Source organism: Mercenaria mercenaria, chromosome 7, assembly GCF_021730395.1.
Source record: "Mercenaria mercenaria strain notata chromosome 7, MADL_Memer_1, whole genome shotgun sequence".
Classification (NCBI taxonomy): Eukaryota; Metazoa; Mollusca; class Bivalvia; order Venerida; family Veneridae; genus Mercenaria; species Mercenaria mercenaria.
In genome coordinates this window covers 12,615,698-12,635,769 of record NC_069367.1, presented here as the reverse complement: position 1 = coordinate 12,635,769, position 20,072 = coordinate 12,615,698, and the positions used below count along the sequence as shown (strand labels likewise).

General features: G+C 34.4%; 1 protein-coding gene across 1 annotated transcript; it reads left to right on the top strand.

The window, feature by feature from the left end:
• Positions 1–567: 567 nt before the first annotated feature.
• Positions 568–19,811, top strand: LOC123554907 (elongation factor G, mitochondrial-like). The gene is made up of 17 exons (XM_053547586.1): positions 568–639; positions 1,165–1,287; positions 1,649–1,781; positions 2,091–2,486; positions 2,741–2,817; positions 4,741–4,898; positions 5,976–6,051; positions 8,897–9,034; positions 10,175–10,276; positions 10,659–10,853; positions 12,519–12,601; positions 13,447–13,516; positions 15,097–15,189; positions 15,634–15,709; positions 16,170–16,238; positions 16,993–17,153; positions 18,423–19,811. The coding sequence occupies exons 2-17, from the start codon at positions 1,279–1,281 to the stop codon at positions 18,609–18,611; spliced, it is 2,025 nt and encodes a 674-aa protein (XP_053403561.1). The 5' UTR covers positions 568–639; positions 1,165–1,278; the 3' UTR covers positions 18,612–19,811.
• The last annotated feature ends 261 nt before the right edge of the window (positions 19,812–20,072 follow it).

Here is a 20,072-nt window from a genome sequence, read left to right as displayed (position 1 = left end):
CTTTACCTAGGGTATGATATGTATTTGTAAGTCGGTGCAAAAAGCTCACTGGAGCTTATGTTACTTGTTATTATCTCCGACTTAGTAAATAAATATGACTTGCCTTGTACATAACTTCTACTGGTCAGAAAGCAGTTAGCATAGTCATAGACACAGATATGTAGCTCCCTCCCCTAAAAACCCTGAATTTATGTAACATACTGAAGCACATTTTGATCTGTTTCAATTTCAAATTGAATTAATGTACAAAGATCCCTATGTAATTATGAGATGTGCTGTTTTCTATTTTCTATATCAACTAAATTTATCATTGAGTTGTACCCAAGACTCAGATTGTGTGTCCAAAAATTTACTAAGTTCCTTTGAGTGTAAGTTTCTAAGCTGTCTGTAAAGTTCTAAAGTAAAATATTGGTCTTAAATGTTGCAAAATTTTCATTGAAATACAAAAAAATACATGCATATGATATGATAAGGCATAAATCTAAAGAATGTACTTCGGTCTATGTGTATTGTCCTCCATTTTAAGACATAAATGTTTCTCTGATAAATATTATAATATATATGTTTAACTTCACACAATTGTTTGCATTTCAGAAATTTTTGTCACAAGTGGCACTGTATTCTACAAAAAAAGTTGGAGTAAGTGGCTTTCATTATAGAACTTTTAAATTGTTGCATATGGACCAGAAATAAGAAAAAATGAATCTTATACATGATGAGAAATTAATCTGTATAAATGAATGAATTAGTAAAATACAATTATTGAACATGTAAGTAAACATTGGCCAGCTGCGTTGAGCATATTTGCCAGTGAACATTACTTTTTCAAATTACCAACAGGGATGACTTACCGTAACGCTGCGTTCATCACTGCCATCACAAATACAGTATATAACCACGAAAATCTTATACATGTCCGTTTTAAAGAAATCCAAATATATTTTACTTTTATTTTCAGTTTTATTATTTCATTACAACACAAGCATTAACCTTATTTCTGATAAAATAAAATAATTCCAAATATCAGATAATGTAGTATAAGGGGGAGGCAACTGTGTAAAAGATAATATATTTATGTTTTGATTTGTCTCCCTTGAATCATTATATAATGTAGTTATGTGTGTGATTTATCTCCCTGATTATTTTTTCCTTTAATTATTGTAGGATGTAATAAAAGATGTAAACAGAGTAAGAAACATTGGTATATCGGCTCACATTGACTCAGGAAAGACAACTCTTACAGAAAGACTGCTGTTCTACACAGGACAAGTAGATGAGATGCACGAGGTATGTGTTTAATAGGGAACATCTGTATCATTTCAGGGGAAAATCGGCAAAATCTTATAAGAAACTGTAGGATTTTTTAGACATTTATTTGTCTAAAGAAGATAAAAATTTGGAGAGGATTATGTTGTTAAATTTTTTATGCACCATGTTTAGCTGCAAAAATGTCAGCAAAGACAATTGTCCGTTATTTGAAGAATAAGGATTCCAAAACTCCAGAACTGTAGGCAGTTTCTCTTATGGGTAAACATGTCACAAAATGTCACAATTTTTCACTTACTGTTGAGCTGTCAATCAAGTGAAAATTTTGATCACACTGTGCCAAATGGAAGTATGTAATACCTGGAAATTAATCTTCTTAAAGGTAAAAGGAAAAGACCAAGTAGGCGCCAAGATGGACTTCATGGAACTTGAACGTCAAAGGGGAATAACTATACAGTCAGCTGCCACGTATGTAATGTGGAAGGATGTCAATATTAATATTATTGATACACCAGGTAAATAATAATTTATAGTTTCATCGGAAGCAGGTTTTCCACTTCCAAAGTTATCACTAAATTTTTGAAATCAGATTCCTTCCTCTAAGCATCTAAGTTCCTGCACTTCATTTAATAGTCCCAGATGATTTATCAATGATAAAATAGTACTCAAGCTGCAGATCTGATACATCACTGACTGCATACAGGTCAAGCTGACCATTTAGATCATGGAAGATTTGTCAGCGATAAAGTAGTCTATTCAATAGTTACATCTCTGACAGCAGTATAGATTTTGTAAGTTTATGTAGCTTGGGTTTTATATTTCAGGTCATGTGGACTTTACCGTCGAAGTTGAGCGAGCTTTGAGAGTGCTCGATGGCGCAGTTCTTGTGTTATGTGGGGTGGGTGGGGTACAGAGTCAAACATTGACTGTTAACAGACAAATGAAACGCTATAATGTACCGTGTATAGCTTTTATTAATAAACTAGACAGAGGTGGTGCAAATCCGTTACGTGTTTTACATCAGTTAAGATCCAAGTTAAATCATAACGCAGCATTGTTACATTTACCGATTGGTTTAGAGGAAAACCATGAAGGTGTTGTTGATCTGATCAAAATGAAAGCCGTATACTTCCGCGATCCACATGGTACTAATGTGGTAGAGGAGGAAATTCCGGAACACTTGAAAGAAATGGCTGTAGAGAGAAGGCAGGAACTTGTAGGTAGGGACGACGCTGTATTATCTAAAGTTTTCACTTGAATAATGAACATCTACAAGCAGTATAATTCTTTAAAGTAAATTCTGTATGTGTTACTTTTGATTGTGGAGTTAAGAAGATATTGAAAAATGAAAGAATTTAATTTTTGGCATAATAGCAACTTTCATGCCAGTGGAATATTAAGTAATTATTTCATCAAGTGATATTATTTTAAAAGTGTAATGTAACTGTAAAACATGTGTTTTGAAATATGACAGAATGTGTAGCAAATGCAGATGAAGCATTAGGAGAGATGTTTCTTGAAGAAAAGGAGCCCACAGAGCAGGATATTATGGTGAGTAATTTTGTTAGCTTCGGTTTTTACCTGGCACATTTTTGTAACTGATGGATTATTTTTGTATTTTTTGTAAGGGCAACTGTTAATGCCCATTAAGGCATGTTTTAATCAAATTTAACAAAAATATTTATGTTTAATATTACAAAATCTTGCCACCTTCAGTCTTAACTACATCAGAATGAAACACATCTTTTATCTCTAAACGAAACCAACTGACTGCAATTAGGGCTGGGACGATTTCAAAATTTTGAAACCGGATAATCATTTGTATGAAATCGAATCGAACCGGTTAATCGGCTGCCATATTTGAAATGCTGTTTTGTTTCCTGACGACCTTATAAAGGTACATCCAGTAGCTGACTTCATCAGGAACTTACGGCCTTTATCGTTTGGAAGCAGTGTGATAATTAATAAGTCATATTTTGGTGTATTTTATTTTAAATATATCACGACAAGCAAATCCGAGACTATTGAGTCTGTTCAAGTTAATGAGTTTTAGCAAAAATATACCGCAGGTCTATGTTCTGGTTAAAGAAATGTATAAAAATAAAGTAGGATTCGTGATGTTTATTGTTTGAGAGCGATTAACGGTTTTGCAAAATTGAAACTGGTTTCACCTTAGTAATCGAATCGGATCCGATTAACCGAGTAATCGTCCCAGTACTAACTGCAATAGTTTACAGTTGCTTGTTGGGGAAACTGTTATACATGTGTATTTGCAGAGAATAAATTAATACATTGAAGATATATAGAACTCTGTTATTGGTTAATTTCACTTTCATTACATTGCTCTATTACTGTTGAAAAATAAAACTTCCTTTTTGATCAACCAAAACTATATCAATTCTTCCTGAGGTCAGGTGCAATTGAAACTGCGTATCTCAAATACTGAGGGACAGAATTGTTTTGAGATCACTGAAATTTGACTTAAAGATGATACTTTGTGTGCTAGATTTTTGGGAAAGGACTTGATTTTTTTTGTTTTTTTTGGAAATAGCTGGAATTGAGATGAGTACGTTTGAGGTGCCTAATTTCAACTGTATAAGTTATAGATCATTTCAAGGTCTCCAGAGGTGGTAGTGTGATCTTTTTCAATTTCTTAAAATGTCAGTTTATGGCCAAAAATTTTACTTTTCCCCGTGTACACGTCTGGTCTATTTTAATATGTACCTTAAGCATCTAAGTCATATTTTAAAGATGAAAAATATTTTGAAAAGCTCCGTTTACAAACCTCGGGAGTTCTTTTAAAAGATGTATTCCATAAATGGTATTTCTTACACTTGAAGAAAATAGTCCTTGTGACTCGAGGTGTTGTCATGTAACAAATGGATGCCTCGGATACCCGTCTTTGGTCGACGTTTCTGAATCTTCGTTTACAGAAAAGGAGGATCAAACAAGAGCAGTTTTTCTAAAATCTTGCTTAAAACTGCTGTTCTTGTCACTTTTTGGGGGTGTTTTGACAAGAGAGAAAACATGTGTTAACAGAGAGATTCTCACGCTGATGTGCTGTTATAACACCTTTTTATATATGCAAGTTCCATGGCAAAGCGTAAAGGTATTATGGCCCCAAAATGGATAATTCTGACAAATGGAAATGATGTCAACGTGAAAAAACAATTCGGATACTCCCACGCATTTCATGGAAATGTAATGATGTTGAGAGAGAATGTATTCATTTTTAGGGGTTTTTTTTGTGTGTTTTATGCTAGAATAGCATTAGCGCATGTTCATTTCGTGTTATAACATCTTAGAATCCCTTGGGATACATTGGTACCCTCGCCCATCGGGCTTCGGAACCAACTAATCCCTTGGGATTCTGCAGAAATTATAACACGAAAAAAAATGTGTTATCCCTACAATGTTATACAGTATTAAGTTATGACATAGTATATTTTATCATTTCTTGCTTTTCATTACCAGGCTGCGATACGAAGAGCAACTTTGAAGAGAGAATTTACACCAGTGATGTTGGGGACGGCTTTGAAGAATAAAGGTGTACAACCCCTTCTAAATGGTATTATAGACTATCTACCTAACCCGTCAGAGGTGACAAACTATGGCCTGGATAACAGTTCTGGGTAAAATATATTCTCATCAACTCATTGTTTATTTAAGGAACTTCTTAGCACCTTACTTGAATTAGTTTAATATATAAATAACACAGTCGAACAAGAGTCATATGGAATATTAATTTATATACCTAAGAAAAGTAATAATTCTGAAGGCACTAGTTAAGGGTATAATTACTTTTTGAAGCTTGAAAATGTCCTATATCACCCAGGAAGGCCTCTGTTATATGTTTTATTGTACTGAAAATTACATTCCAAGAATTTATAAAACAAAAATGTTTGCATTAAAAATCTTCAATAGCAACTTTGATTGTTTTCTTTGAAACATGGTAAAATACTGAATAAGAAGGATTCATTAGATTTAGGTGGTACTCAATAGAGAGTTTGTCAATACAGTGATTTAGAAATAAATAACACTTGGGGGTGGTATTCAGAAAAGCATCTTCTCTGCCATTGGATCAGATCATTGGAACATTTCTCTGTACAGGGTTTTTGGAAACAAATAACATCTGGTCATGGTGTTATTCAAAATAATTGTCTCTCCTTGGTTGTGTTGGAAGTGTAGTATTCAAAACAAGTCCCTATTGGTCCATGGAAATTTTATATTGTTTACTTGAGATATAATACAGTTGAAACCCTATATGAGCCGCGTCATGAGAAAACCAACATAGTGGCTTTGCGACCAGCATGGATCCAGACCAGCCTGCGCATCTGCCTATAGCAATTAGAGAAACCATTAGCGAACAGCATGGATCCTGACCAGACTGCGCAGATGCGCAGGCTGGTCTGGATCCATGCTGGTCGCAAACCCACTATGTTGGTTTTCTCATGGCACAGCTCAATTATCTCAAATTCCAAGGGATTGAGCATTGACTTCGTTTAAAATAGTCATAAAGCTTACTAAGAAGTACTAAGCTTTGACATACACTACATAACGATAATTTCCAAGTGTGCCAAAGGCAGTGTTTAGTCACAATAAAGGAGGCATTACAGTTGGTGACAGATCAAGAAGCTGCGTCCAAGAGGAGTCAAATGGAAAGAATTTCATGCAGAGTGATGTGTACAAAGCTTTATTATATTTTTCAGTGAAGAAGTTAAAATTGTTATGGACCCTGCCAGAAGTACTGACAATGCTTTTATTGGACTGGCATTTAAACTTGAAGTGAGTTGAATCTTGTATCTTTTTAGCTCATCTGATTTTTTGAAAAAAAAAATGATGAGTTGTTGTCATCACATGATCAGCATCTGCATCAGCGTTGGCGTTGCCTGATTAAGTTTAATGTTCAGGTCAGCTTTTCTCCTAAAGTATCAAAGCTATTGCTTTGAAACTTGCAACACTTGTTCACCATCAATAGCTGACTCTGTACAGCAAGAAGTATAACTCTGTCCTGCTTTTTGCAAGAATTATGGCCCTTTTTGGTCTTAGAAAATATCAGACTTCTTGATTAAGTTTTATGTTTAAGTCAGATTTTCTCCTAAACTATGAAAGTTTTTGTTTTAAAACTTGCAGCACTTGTTCACCATCAAAAACTGACTCTGTACAGCAAGAAACAGAACTCCATCTTGCTTTTTAGCTATACTATTTGGAGAATAGGGGGGCTATGCTACTCGCCCCGGCGTCGGCGTGACCCTTCTTGGTTAAAGTTTTTCGGCACCCTTTGTTTTTCTGTCATATCTTTGTTACTATTGCTTATATATTACTGTAACTTCACATAAACATTGTCCAGTATACAAGCAATGTATGTGTATGGGCTGAGCCCATTATACCCAAGGTCAAGGTCACCAAGCAGTTACACTTAGGTTATTTGTAAGGTTAAAGTTTTTCGGTAACCTTAGTTTTTCTGTCATATCTTTGTTACTATTGCTTATATCTTACTGTAACTTCACATAAACATTGTCCAGTATACAAACAATGTATGTGTATGAGCTGAGCCCATTATACCCAAGGTCAAGGTCACTAAGCTGTTATACTTAGGTTATTTTTAAGGTTAAAGTTTTTCGGCAAACTTTGTTTTTCTGTCATATCTTTGTTACTTTTGCTTATACCTTACTGTAACTTCACATAAAGATTGTCCACTATACAAACAAAGTATGTGTAGGAGCTGAGCCCATTATACCCAAGGTCAAGGTCACCAAGGTCTTATACTTAGGTTATTTTTAAGGTTAAAGTTTTTTGGCAACCTTTGTTTTTCTGTCATATCTTTGTTACTATTGCTTATATCTTATATTAACTTCACATAAACATTGTCCAGCATACAAACAAAGTATGTACAGGGACTGGGCCCATTATACCCAAGGTCAAGGTCACCAAGCTGTTATACTTAGGTTATTTTTAGGGTTAAAGTTTTTCGGCAACCTTTGTTTTTCTGTCATATCTTTGTTACTTTTGCTTATATCATACTGTAAGTTCACATAAACATTGGCCAGCATACAAACAAAATATGTATAGGGGCTGGGCCCATTATACCCAAGGTCAAGGTCACCAAGGAGTTATATTTTGAATTATTTTCATGTTAAATTTTTTCGAAAGCTTCGTTTATAGACATATCTTTGGTACTTTAAAAGATAATGACTTGAAATTAAAAGTATTTGTTTATAATTATCTGCATGTATGGCTTCATACCCCATAACTCTAATTGTGTTCTTGACAGAATTATGCCCCTTTTGTACTTTAACTTTTTTGCAGTCTTCGCTTTCTGGATACTACTTTAATGCAATATAAGATAAAGACTTGAAATTTAAAATGTATCTTTATCATCATCATCTGCGTGTGTGGTAACAATTCCATATCTCTGATTTGTATTTTTGATCGAATTATGCCCCTTTTATACTTAAAATTTTTACAAACTTCGTTTTCTGGGCATAACTTTGGTACTATGTAAGATAATGACTTGAAACTCAAAATGCATCTTTATCATCATCATCTGTATGTGTTGTAACAATCCTAATAAATCAGATTTGTGTATTTGATAGAATTATGCCCCTTGGTGTTTCTTCTTTTTAAAGTAGAGGTCTCTTATTCAGACATATATTCATTTTACTGTTAAATCCTTGAATAGTGGAGCGCGCTGTCTTGCGGAAGCTCTTGTTGCAAGAATAATGGTCCATTTTGGACTTAGAAAATATCAGATATCTTGGTTAACTTTTGTGTTTAGGTAAACTTTTCTCCTTAACGGTCAAAGCTATTGCTTTAAAACTTGGAGCAGTAATTCGCCATTAAAAGTTGACTCTGCACAGCAAGTACCGTAACTCTAAATTGCTTTTTGCAAGAATTATGGCCCCTTTTGGACTTAGAAAATCATGGGTAGGACAATATTTCTATTATACAGAGACAAAAAAAATCAGATGAGCGCCTGCATCTGCAAGGCAGTGCTCTTGTTCTAACTTTTGCTGAAAAGAATTCTATGTTTCAATTACTGTATTGGGAGTCATGTGTTACAGCACTCAGAACAATACTTTCCGAAGCCTAGGGTAAAGTGCCAGACTTGTTATAAAAAATATACTACAAGATGGTATTTCTGTAAAGATTGAAAACTTTGGATTAGTTTTAATATTGTGGCACAATATGCAATGTAACTGTTTGCAAATTTTTGGGTATATCTGCTGACTGGCCTATTAACTTAAGAACAGTTTTGAGTTCTGATCTGACTACTTTTGTGACATCCTAATTTCATTTTCAGTGACTTGTGGTTATCATTCAAAAAAGAAAATATTGTAAGATGTGAAGTGACTGTATTTTAAATGCTGTTTCCTTGACCGATGGTTAAGGTTGCTGCCTTTAAATAGCTTGCCCCTATATGCTTTGATCTTGAAACCTCACTTTGGATGTGTAATTCTTACATTTGAGGAAGTCATCCAGCTGATCCATTCTTGAGATAATGCCCTGAAGGGCACCTTAGGGTCTTCTGCCACTGTCTAATGCTGGAAAGTTGCCATATCACCTAAAATTACGTTTGTATATCTAAAACTCCTACAGAACAAAAAAAACTGGATCAATGTGTTTTTAGGCAGGTAGATTTGGACAGCTGACCTATATGCGTGTTTACCAGGGAGGTATGCAGAAAGGTGATGTCATATTTAACACAAGGACAGGCAAGAAAACCAAAGTTTCAAGACTTGTTCGAATGCATGCTGATGAAATGCAGGTAGGCATATTTTACTAGCATAGGTGTCCCCCTTTCTTTTACGTTACGAAAATTCTGAAGTTGACTTTAAATTGATACAGCTATTTCTGTCATCAGTTATATCTTTAACTTTAAACTTCCTGTAGCAACACACTACGTCTAAGTACTTTTATATTCAGAATTTCACCAAACAAGGTTTTGGCCAAGAATAGCTCCAACATTAAAAAGTAAAAAGTCTTGCTGTTGGTGATTTTCAAAATTGAATACCTGTGCCTTGTTCGATATGGAAATGTGCCCGTTATTACATTTGATACCTTTTATAGATAACCTGTTTATATTAAGTTTTTTTAAGGTTACTCAATCAAAGGTCAAGGTCACAGGGGCCTGAACATGGAAACCCGTTTCTGATCAATAACTTGAGAACCACTTGACCCAGAATGATGAAACTTCATAGGATGATTTGAAATGTATGAGTATTTGACCCTTATTGATTATTGGGTCACTTGATCAAAGTTCAAGGTCACAATGACAAGAAATTGGAAAAAACATTTCTGATCAATAACTTGAGAACCATTTGACCAAGAACCTTCAAACTTCATAGGATGATAGGACCTACAGAGTGGTTGACCCCTATTGATTTTGGGGTCACTTGAGCAAAGGTCAAGGTCACAGAGGCCTGAACAGGGAAAACTCTTTCCAATCAATAACTTGAGAACCACTTGGCCAAGGATGTTGAAATTTCATAGGATGAGTGGTCATGCAGAGTAGATGTCCCCTGTTTATTTTGGGGTCACTTGAGCAAAGGTCAAGGTCAGAGGAGCCAGAACATGGAAAACCGTTTCCAATACATAACTTGAGAACCACTAGGCCCAGATTGTTGAAACTTCTTGGAAGGATTAGACATGCCAAGTAGATAATCACTATTGCAGCCAACAGTCAGTGTCTTCTGGACTTTTGCTCCTGTAACCTATTGACTTCTTGCCTATTACTACTATCCACTGGGGGAGACATGCACTTTTCTGCAAAAGCATCTTCTAGTTACAAATATGTATATGTTACAAGAGGTACCTGTGCCTTGTTTGTAATAGAATATTCCAGTGGTTACACTTGTTACCTTTCAATGTATAATCTGTTACATATATCTGTTTGTGTTACTTACAGGATGTAACGGAAGCCTATGCTGGGGATATATGTGCCTTGTTTGGTATGGAATGTGCCAGTGGAGACACTTTTGTTACAAAGGGAAATATGAACTTGTCCATGGTACGTAAAAAAAAGTTAAACAGTATTTTAGATTCTTGGTGTGTAGAAGTTTTGGAGATTATTTTATCCCTTAAAACGACTCTTCTTACCGCCTGTTGAGCATCGAGCATTGCTGTCCTCCGACAGGTCTTATGATTTGAAACAATAGAATTACTTGCAAATGCAAATATACATTCTATATTTGATATAAATATGTGTAAAATGGAATAGTGGCTGATTTCATTTGTTTTGTTCTAATGTAACCACATGTATATAAAATTGAAATAAGAAATACACTACCATATTTGATCTGAAACACTGTTAAATAACATAAGTATGACCAAAAAAAGTTTTAATATGTAACGATATATTAGTGTGTAATGATATATAACAATATCTTCAGGAATCTATGTATGTGGCCGAGCCTGTGATATCAATGTCTATCAGACCAGCTAAGAATGATGCTATAGAACAATTCTCTAAAGGCGTTGCCAGATTTACTAAAGAAGATCCAACATTCAGAGTGCACTATGATGCAGACAATAAGGAAACTATAGCATCTGGCATGGGAGAATTACACCTTGATATTTATGCTCAGGTATATTAATTTTACATTTGAGAATTACACTTTGATATCTATGCTCAGGTATATTAATTTTACATTTGAGAATTACACCTTGATATATATGCTCAGGTATATTAATTTTACATTTGAGAATTACACCTTGATATCTATGCTCAGGTATATTAATTTTACTTTTGAGAATTACACCTTGATATCTATGCTCAGGTATATTAATTTTACATTTGAGAATTACACCTTGATATCTATGCTCAGGTATATTAATTTTACATTTGAGAATTACACCTTGATATCTATACTCAGGTGTTTTAATTTTACATTTGAGAATTACACCTTGATATCTATGCTCAGGTATGTTAACTTCACATAGAAGACTTGCACATTGATATCTGTGTTCAGGTAGGTTAACTCTACCTGGGAGAATTACACCTTGATACCTATGCTCAGGTATATTAATTTTACATTTGAGAATTACACCTTGATATCTATGCTCAGGTATATTAATTTTACATTTGAGAATTACACCTTGATATCTATGCTCAGGTATATTAATTTTACATTTGAGAATTACACCTTGATATCTATGCTCAGGTATATTAATTTTACATTTGAGAATTACACCTTGATATCTATGCTCAGGTATATTAATTTTACATTTGAGAATTACACCTTGATATCTATACTCAGGTGTTTTAATTTTACATTTGAGAATTACACCTTGATATCTATGCTCAGGTATATTAATTTTACATTTGAGAATTACACCTTGATATCTATGCTCAGGTATATTAATTTTACATTTGAGAATTACACCTTGATATCTATGCTCAGGTATATTAATTTTACATTTGAGAATTACACCTTGATATCTATGCTCAGGTATATTAATTTTACATTTGAGAATTACACCTTGATATCTATGCTCAGGTATATTAATTTTACATTTGAGCATTACACCTTGATATCTATACTCAGGTGTTTTAATTTTACATTTGAGAATTACACCTTGATATCTATGCTCAGGTATGTTAACTTCACATAGAAGACTTGCACATTGATATCTGTGTTCAGGTAGGTTAACTCTACCTGGGAGAATTACACTTTGATATCTACATGTATGTTAAGGTAAAGTTCATATGGGAAATTACACCTTGATATCTTGACACTCAAGTATGTTAACTATAGGTGTTGATATCTGTGCTCATGCAAACTATTTTTATGTGGGAGAACTTTACCTTGATATCTGTGGTCAGGTAATGTAATGTTAGTTTACAAAGGAGAATTACACCCTTATATCTATACTCAGGTTGGTTAACTTTATATGAAAGAATTACTCGCAGTTAGGTTCATTTTACATGGGAGAATTACACATTGATATCTATACTTAGGTATGTTAACTTTACATCAGAGAATTACACTTTGTTCTCAGATCTGTTGACTTTACATAGGAAAATTAATTTACATCTTGATATTTATGCTCTGACTGGCAGGTTACCTTTGAGTTGGAGAATTACACCTTGATATCCGACTTAGGTAGGTTACCTTTAAGTTGCAGAATTGCGCCTTTATATCTATGCACAGGTATGTTACCTTAAAGTCTGAGAATTACGTTTTGATATCTGTGCTCCTGTACATTAACTTTAGGTTTGAGAATTACACATCTATGTTTATATTTTTCAGAGACTTGAAAGAGAATATAATTGTAAGGTTGTGTTGGGAAAGCCGAAAGTTTCATTTAGAGAATGCATAGTGAATCCAGTAGAGTATGTATAATTAGTTTACTACTATTTACTTTGAAATACTGTTAAAAGATTGAAGTCAGAAAAGCCAAAACAAAGTTTTGTTAAAAATTATATTGTTGTAGTCTCACCTCAAAGTATAAAGTAAATTAAAACTGTAAGAAATGCAGAATGCAGCCAAGCAGAATAGTAGCAGACTTGGTTTGATTGAGTCTGGTCTTTAGATTTAAACGCAATTTATTTCCAACAATGTTTGCAGTATATACAAGCTAACATTGTACAATACAGTAGATAAATGTATGAAAAAGGGTCTGAGCTGAAAGCTAAAGTCTATAATGGTCTTCTCCTATAATAATGTATTACTGTAGTAAAAACGTTATGGCAATGCTTTTATCTTGTTTGAAATAACATAATTCAATTTGGGAAAAGAAGACTGAAGCAACCCGCCTGTAATATTTTTCCGTTGCGGCTTCTTTTTGTTGTTGGCAATTGCGTGGCTCTGGGGCTGTATTTTTGGTGCTCTTTGCTTCCAAGAAATCTACCCTTACCTATTATTTTTTGGTTGGATCAAGTCTGTTCGTGAGAGGTAATGAATAGTGAAACACCCCTTACAACCTGTAGCACAGACTTTAAGAGGAACTCTTATTATTAGATAGATTATTGAATGAATACCTTGATCCTAAAGGATCAGAAAATACAACAACCATGAGTGCAAGTTTGAGACGATTATTTACAAATGCCACATGCCACTTGAAGGCTGGTGTTGAAATAACTGATTATTGTTTAAAACTTTAGCATTATATAATTGTGCACTATTAAAATGACCTTGAGAATTACCAGAGTTAACCTAGTTTGTTTTTCCTCTGTAGTTTTGATTTCCTTCACAAGAAGCAGTCTGGTGGTCGCGGTGAATTTGCTAGAGTTATTGGAACTGTTGAGGTAAGATGAAATATTAGGTACATTTTGCTGGCAAAAAAAGTACATTCATTTGATGTCTTCTAGAATTTGGTTGGAGATGTATTGTTTTTGGTCCAGTTATCTGTCTGTTTACCTGTCTGTTCATCAGTTTGTCGAATGGTGGTTTACTTCGTTCCATTTTATTACCCCATACCTCCAAACCCCCTACACTCCTCCAACAGTCTACCTGAATGGTGGTTGCTTTATTCCATTTGTCTCTTTTTTTATACGCCCCGTTTAAAAAAAAGATATTTATTATTGAATGGCATTGTCAGTCTATCAACATTTTCTGTTTCTGCATGTAGGAAAGTAAAACAGTCAAAGCTTTCAGACACTACAGGATGACAAAGCACTGTTTGAGGAGGACCCCTGTTGTATTTTGGTCAGTAGGCTAAAGATCACTGTCGCAGTGCCCTGCAGATCATTCAAAAAGTTTTCCAGTATTAAGTAGAGATAGACCCTAAAATTTTCAATGATAGTATTACATTAAATAAAGTCTAGAAATCGATTTCCAAGTCCTTGAAATAACCAAAAATGATTTCACAAATGTGAAGTTTATGACAGTTTTGTTAATATCAATAACAGAAGTTTTAATTTTTAATTTAAAGTTGTGATCCACAAAGAATGACAACTCTTGCCTTGGGCTAGTACTTATAAGTAGAGATCTATTAGTTTACTTCCCTTGCAATTACACAATTGAGTGTAAAATGAAAACTGTTTTAGACACAATATCATACTTTTTTGCACAACAAAATCATTTAGGATTTATTCATTTGTGTTTGATTTACCCCTCAAGACATGGTTCCTATGATTCTGTCAACTTACATATGGTAAAAATTAACTTTTAACAAGCCAATAATAAAATGAAGTACCAGTAGGTAAATAATAGTGCAGATAATACAGTTTTGCTTGTATCAAAATGTCACAATAGAACCACTTTTGTAATACAGAACACCTGGTAGGATTAGTAAAGGTGCAATTATATTGATCTCTATTTCCTATGCCTATATTAAGTCTTTATGCATGCACACCTGAAATGCAAAAAATATATTGTTTATCATTGTGCAAACACACTAATCTACGTAAATTGCGCTTATTTCTTTTATCAAAAAATGACAGAGATTCCACTAATCCACTCCAGGTAAATTGTGCTTATTTCTTTTATCAAGAATTGACAAGAGATTCTTTACTGTTGCATACATTATTTGAGTCTGAAAAAAGCAGGGAGCTTATTTGGCCAACTGCTTAAGGTCATAGACTGTGAATCAGTTATCCCTGGTCAGTGTGAATTTAAAACCTCACAATGGTTATAGAACTATTTCATGTGATGTAGTCATCCAGCTGGTTTATGGAAGGTCAGAGGTTCTATGTAGGTGCCCACCTTCATCTAAAATAATACCGCAAATGGCACCTGGGCTCATCATACGGCATCAAAAGTTGAAGAGTCACAATATCGCTCTGTTACATGACCTATGATTGTGTCGTCATGAGGTTAAACCCAAAAAAACAGCAAAAAATGATAACATAAAACTTGATCTTATATACCTTGTATTTGATTCCAGGCCTTACCAGTTGAGAATAACACAAAATTGGAGTTTAAGGATGAAACTGTTGGGACCAATGTGCCAAAGAATTTCGTACCTTCTGTTCAAACTGTAAGTATTGTGTATTGAAAAAGGTAAAATTGAACTTAGTAACAAAGGAGCCTCTATGACCATGTGGTTAAGGTTGCTGTTGGTTAGAAACCAACAAAAAGCGCTTCATTTGTAAATTTAGTACATCACTAAGTTGTGGATAAGCAAGTTCCATTTACAAAGGTTGAAATTTAGTGCATAGTGCATTTGCGACCAGCATGGATCCAGACCAGCTGCGCATCCATGCAGTCTGGTCAGGATCCATGCTGTTCTCTAACAATTTCTGTAATTGCAATAGGCTTTGAAAACAAACAGCATGGATCCTGACCTGACTGCACTGGATCCATGTTGGTCGCTAATGCACTATGTTGGTTTTCTAGTGGTGCAGCTCATATGTAGCTGTAGTCTGTATACCATCTGAAGAAAAGAATAATCACAGAAATTACAGCACTGTCATCTTTACAGGGATACAGACATATATGTGAAAAAGGTCCTCTTGCTGGGCAGAAGGTGTCTGGAATTCTCTTCAGATTAAGAGATGGTAAGTGTTTTTTGAAAATTGGTTTGTTTGTTGCTTGAAAATTGGTGTGTTTGTGGCTTGCACCTCATTGATGTGGGTACAAAATCTCTCTCGCTTGGGGTATAGAATTCTTCATGTGATGAAGCCATCAGGCTGGCTTATTGAAGGTTGGTGGTTCTGTTCAAGTGCCTCCCATGCCTTGAGCAATGCTCGGGGAGTGGGGGGGGGGGCAGTTCTACCATAAAAAGCTGAAAAAGTTTCTGTATGACCTAAATTGTGTCGATGCGACTTTAAACCCAACAATAAATATAAATTTTGCTTAATGTACTTGCATGAAGTTACTTCAGGAATTTATGTTTCAAATTCTGTCTTTCGTCTTGATTTTCTGGGTCATGCAAAGTAAAGTCACAATTCACAAATAAACCATATGGAATAAATAGTTTAAACAGTAATGTATAGAATGTTCAACACTGTTTTACAGGTGATCACCATGCTGTGGATTCGAGTGACTGGGCTTTCCAGCAGGCAGCTCATGGTGCAATGAAGTCAGGTTAGTTGCATTCCAAAATTCATAAACTCGCACAATATATACAACCAGTTTATGTAAGGATCATGATTAGATAAATACACACATAAAAACAGCGGTAAGGAGGCTTGCCGAGTTACTGCCCATGCGCAGGTGGCAGAGGGACAGATATTTCTATCCGATTAGTAAACACATGACTGGTATTTTTTCTTGCATATTGTATACATATAAGCTTTTTATTCTGACATTATTTTTCTTGCATACCATATTTTACAAATAATATAATAAACAAGGCAAATAGAAATACATGTAATTTTTTTGTGGCACTCTTTCTTATAGTAGAGTATGTACACAAAGCGAGAGAAATTCATGTCTGTAAACAGAAGTGACATCATTATGTTTCGGTGACGCAATATAACAAAGTTTCACTGTTTGTATCATATGGTATTTTCATACCATAAAATAATAGAGATGAAAAATAAGCCATTTGTAATAAATGGAAAAGTAATTGTGACCTCGACTGATTGACCACATTACCAGTAGGGGACATGCACTTTCCATGAGCAATGTGCCTATCAAGTTTAAGCATCATAGGAAACATTCTAAAGTTATTTACTAGAAACAAAATTGCTTACAGATAAACAGCTGACCTGGGCCATCACATAATACATCCCTCAAGATATATATAACCACGAAAGGTTCTGCCCCTACCCATCTAGGATTTTTAGCTTTGATATAAATTTCCTTGCTGATGTAGGTATATTTTTATATATTGTAGTATATGAGAAAGGACACTGGCAGATCCTTGAACCTGTAATGAATGTTGAGGTGAATGCCCCTTCTGAATTTCAAAGTGCAGTTTTGCAGGGGCTCTCTAAACGGAGTGGTATCGTCACAGGGACAGACAGTAATGAGGGATATTTCTCCATATTTTGTGAGGTAAGGATAGTTGTAACAATGGATATTTCTCTATAATTTGTGAGGTTATGAAGTTCCAGAAATGCATAGTTGTCTATATTTTGTGAGGTAAGGATAGTTCTAACTAGGGATTTTGTCTATATTTTGTGAGGTAATGAAGTTCTAAAAAGGTGCATTTGTCTATATTTTGTGAGGTAAGGATAGTTGTAACAAGGGATATTTCTCTATAATTAGTGAGGTAATGAAGTTCCAGAAAGGCATATTTGTCTATATTTTGAGAGGTTATGAAGTTCTAAAAATAGCATATTTGTCTATATTTTGTGAGGTAATGATAGTTCTAAAAAGGCATATTTGTCTATATTTTGTGAGGTAAGGATAGTTCTAACGAGGGATATTTCTCTAAATTTTTAGAGGTAATGAACTTCTAAAAAGGCTTTTTTGTAAGGGTAGTTCTTAAAAGGCATATTTCATCACCTCAATGCAACAAAATCTTATCTTATTATAAATTTATAATAAGATACGGCTTTTTTTGTGCTGAGGTGACAATTTGTCCATATTTTGTGAGGTGAGGATAGTTCTAACGAAGGATATTTCTCTATATTTGTAATATAAGGATAGTTCTAATTAGGGAAATTTCACTATATTTTCTGAGTAAAGGATAGTTCTAAAGAATATAGAGAGATATTTCTCTAAATTTTGTGAGATAAAGAAAGTTCACTGTATTTTGTGTAGTGAGGATAGTTTGAATGAAGGATATTTCTTTGTATTTCTTCCAGCTCCCACTTAAGGTTTGCTCTGAATAAATTATAAGAGAAACCTGTTAGAGTTACATGTAAAGCAGTTTGGTTTAAACAATATGTTATTAATCCCAATTCATTTTGAGACCCACCCGCTTAGCTCAGTAGGTAAGAGCGTTGGTCTACGGATCGCGGGGTCGTGAGTTCGATCTTCGGGCGGGGCGTATGTTTTCCGTGACTATTTGATAAACGACATTGTGTCTGAAATCATTAGTCCTCCACCTCTGATTCATGTGGGGAAGTTGGCAGTTACTTGCGGAGAACAGGTTTGTACTGGTACAGAATCCAGGAACACTGGTTAGGTTAACTGCCTGCCGTTACATGACTGAAATACTGTTGAAAAACGGCGTTAAACCCAAAACAAACAAACAATTCATTTTGAACATGTGCATGTATCAAAAAGGCATACAGGATTGAGTAGAAAGCTGTAAGCTTATTTGAAACTCTCTCCTTAGAGCAATTGAAATATATACAGATTTTATTTCCTTAACAGGTTCCTCTTAACAACATGTTTGGTTACTCCACTGAGTTAAGATCGCAGACCCAGGGGAAGGGAGAATACACGATGGAGTACAGTCAGTACTGTCCTGCATTGCCAGAAACGCAACAAGAATTGATACAGGAGTATGAAAGAGAACTTGAGGAAAGTCAAGGACAGAAAAAGAAAAAGAAGAAAAATTGATGACCATTTGCATAGAATTTTACAAAATAAATTATACATGTTTAGTTTACTTGGGACAAACGAAAGGTCTTGGAGAAACAACAAGAACAGTTATGAACATGGAGAAACATGTCTTCTTTGTTTTGCCTAGTTGTGATCCTGATTAATTTATTTGTCACATAGTGTTTGCTGCATGTGTAATCTTCTGTGATCACATTGATATCGGAAGATTTTATTATCAGTATTGGAAGATTTTATCATAAATATCGGAAGATTTTGCCAGCAATATTGGAAGATTTCATCATTAAAATCAAAAGATTTTATCATCAATATTGGAAGATTTCATCATTAATCATCAATATTGGAAGATTTCATCATTAAAATCAGAAGATTTTATCATCAATATTGGAAGATTTCATCATTAAAATCAAAAGATTTTATCAATATCGGGAGATTTTATTATAAAGTGTTCATTCTCATCAACCAAAGGTTCGTCTTAATCACGAGAAGAACCTCCAATTTTATTTCCTTCTTTTATTTGTTGAGTGTTTTCATTCATTATTACTGTAGTAGTTTCAGCCAATCATTGTTTTCCTACATTCGCACATGCTGAATTGAAATTCAAGCAATTTGTGAGCAAAATAGTTGCTGACAGTTAACAAAGAGAATACAAAATTATTGCGATTAAGGAAGATTTACTCCTCTGACTGGATATTTAGAAATTTACCCCAAGAAATAAAAATATTTCTAATAAGCATCGATATTGACAGGAATGCAATCTTGCTTTTCATGAAAGATTTACATTGCTTCCAAAGATATGTTGCAAAATAGACATCCTGCTAAGCTCAATACGGAGAGGGCAGATCTTGAGTAAGATTCCTGTGAAGATTTGATAAAAGACATTGTGTCTGAAATCATTCGTCCTGCACCTCTGATTCATGTGGAGAAGTTACTTTTGGAGAACAGGTTTGTACTGGTACAAAATCTAGGAACGGAAATTCTGTTGAAAAACGGTGTTTAACCCAAAACAAACGAAATATTGCTGATTGGCAGAAAGTTTGAACTGTGATATAAACAAACTAAAATACCTATGAAATTTTCCAGAGTTTCAACCAGGTAATCATGGTAGATCTTCTGTATGGAAGACTGATAGTGTTAGTTTGACAATAAATTTTTATTTGTTACCTTTACATACAATTAAATAAAATAGAAAGACAGAGAGTTCTTACATTGTTGATTTCTTAATGTCAAACACATTGTTTTAAGTACTATGTAAGGCTCATATTGTAAATTTTCTTTGAAATTTATTGTTTATACACCAATTTAAGTATTGCACATACAGTCGAACCTTGTTAACTCGAACTCCGAGTGATCAGCAAAGTTTGGTCGAGTTATTGTTGTTCAAGCCATCAAGGTTTTAGCTTGCCTCAACTTGGTTCAGGTTGAGCTAATGGTATAGGTGGATGGTCCGGCATCAGTATT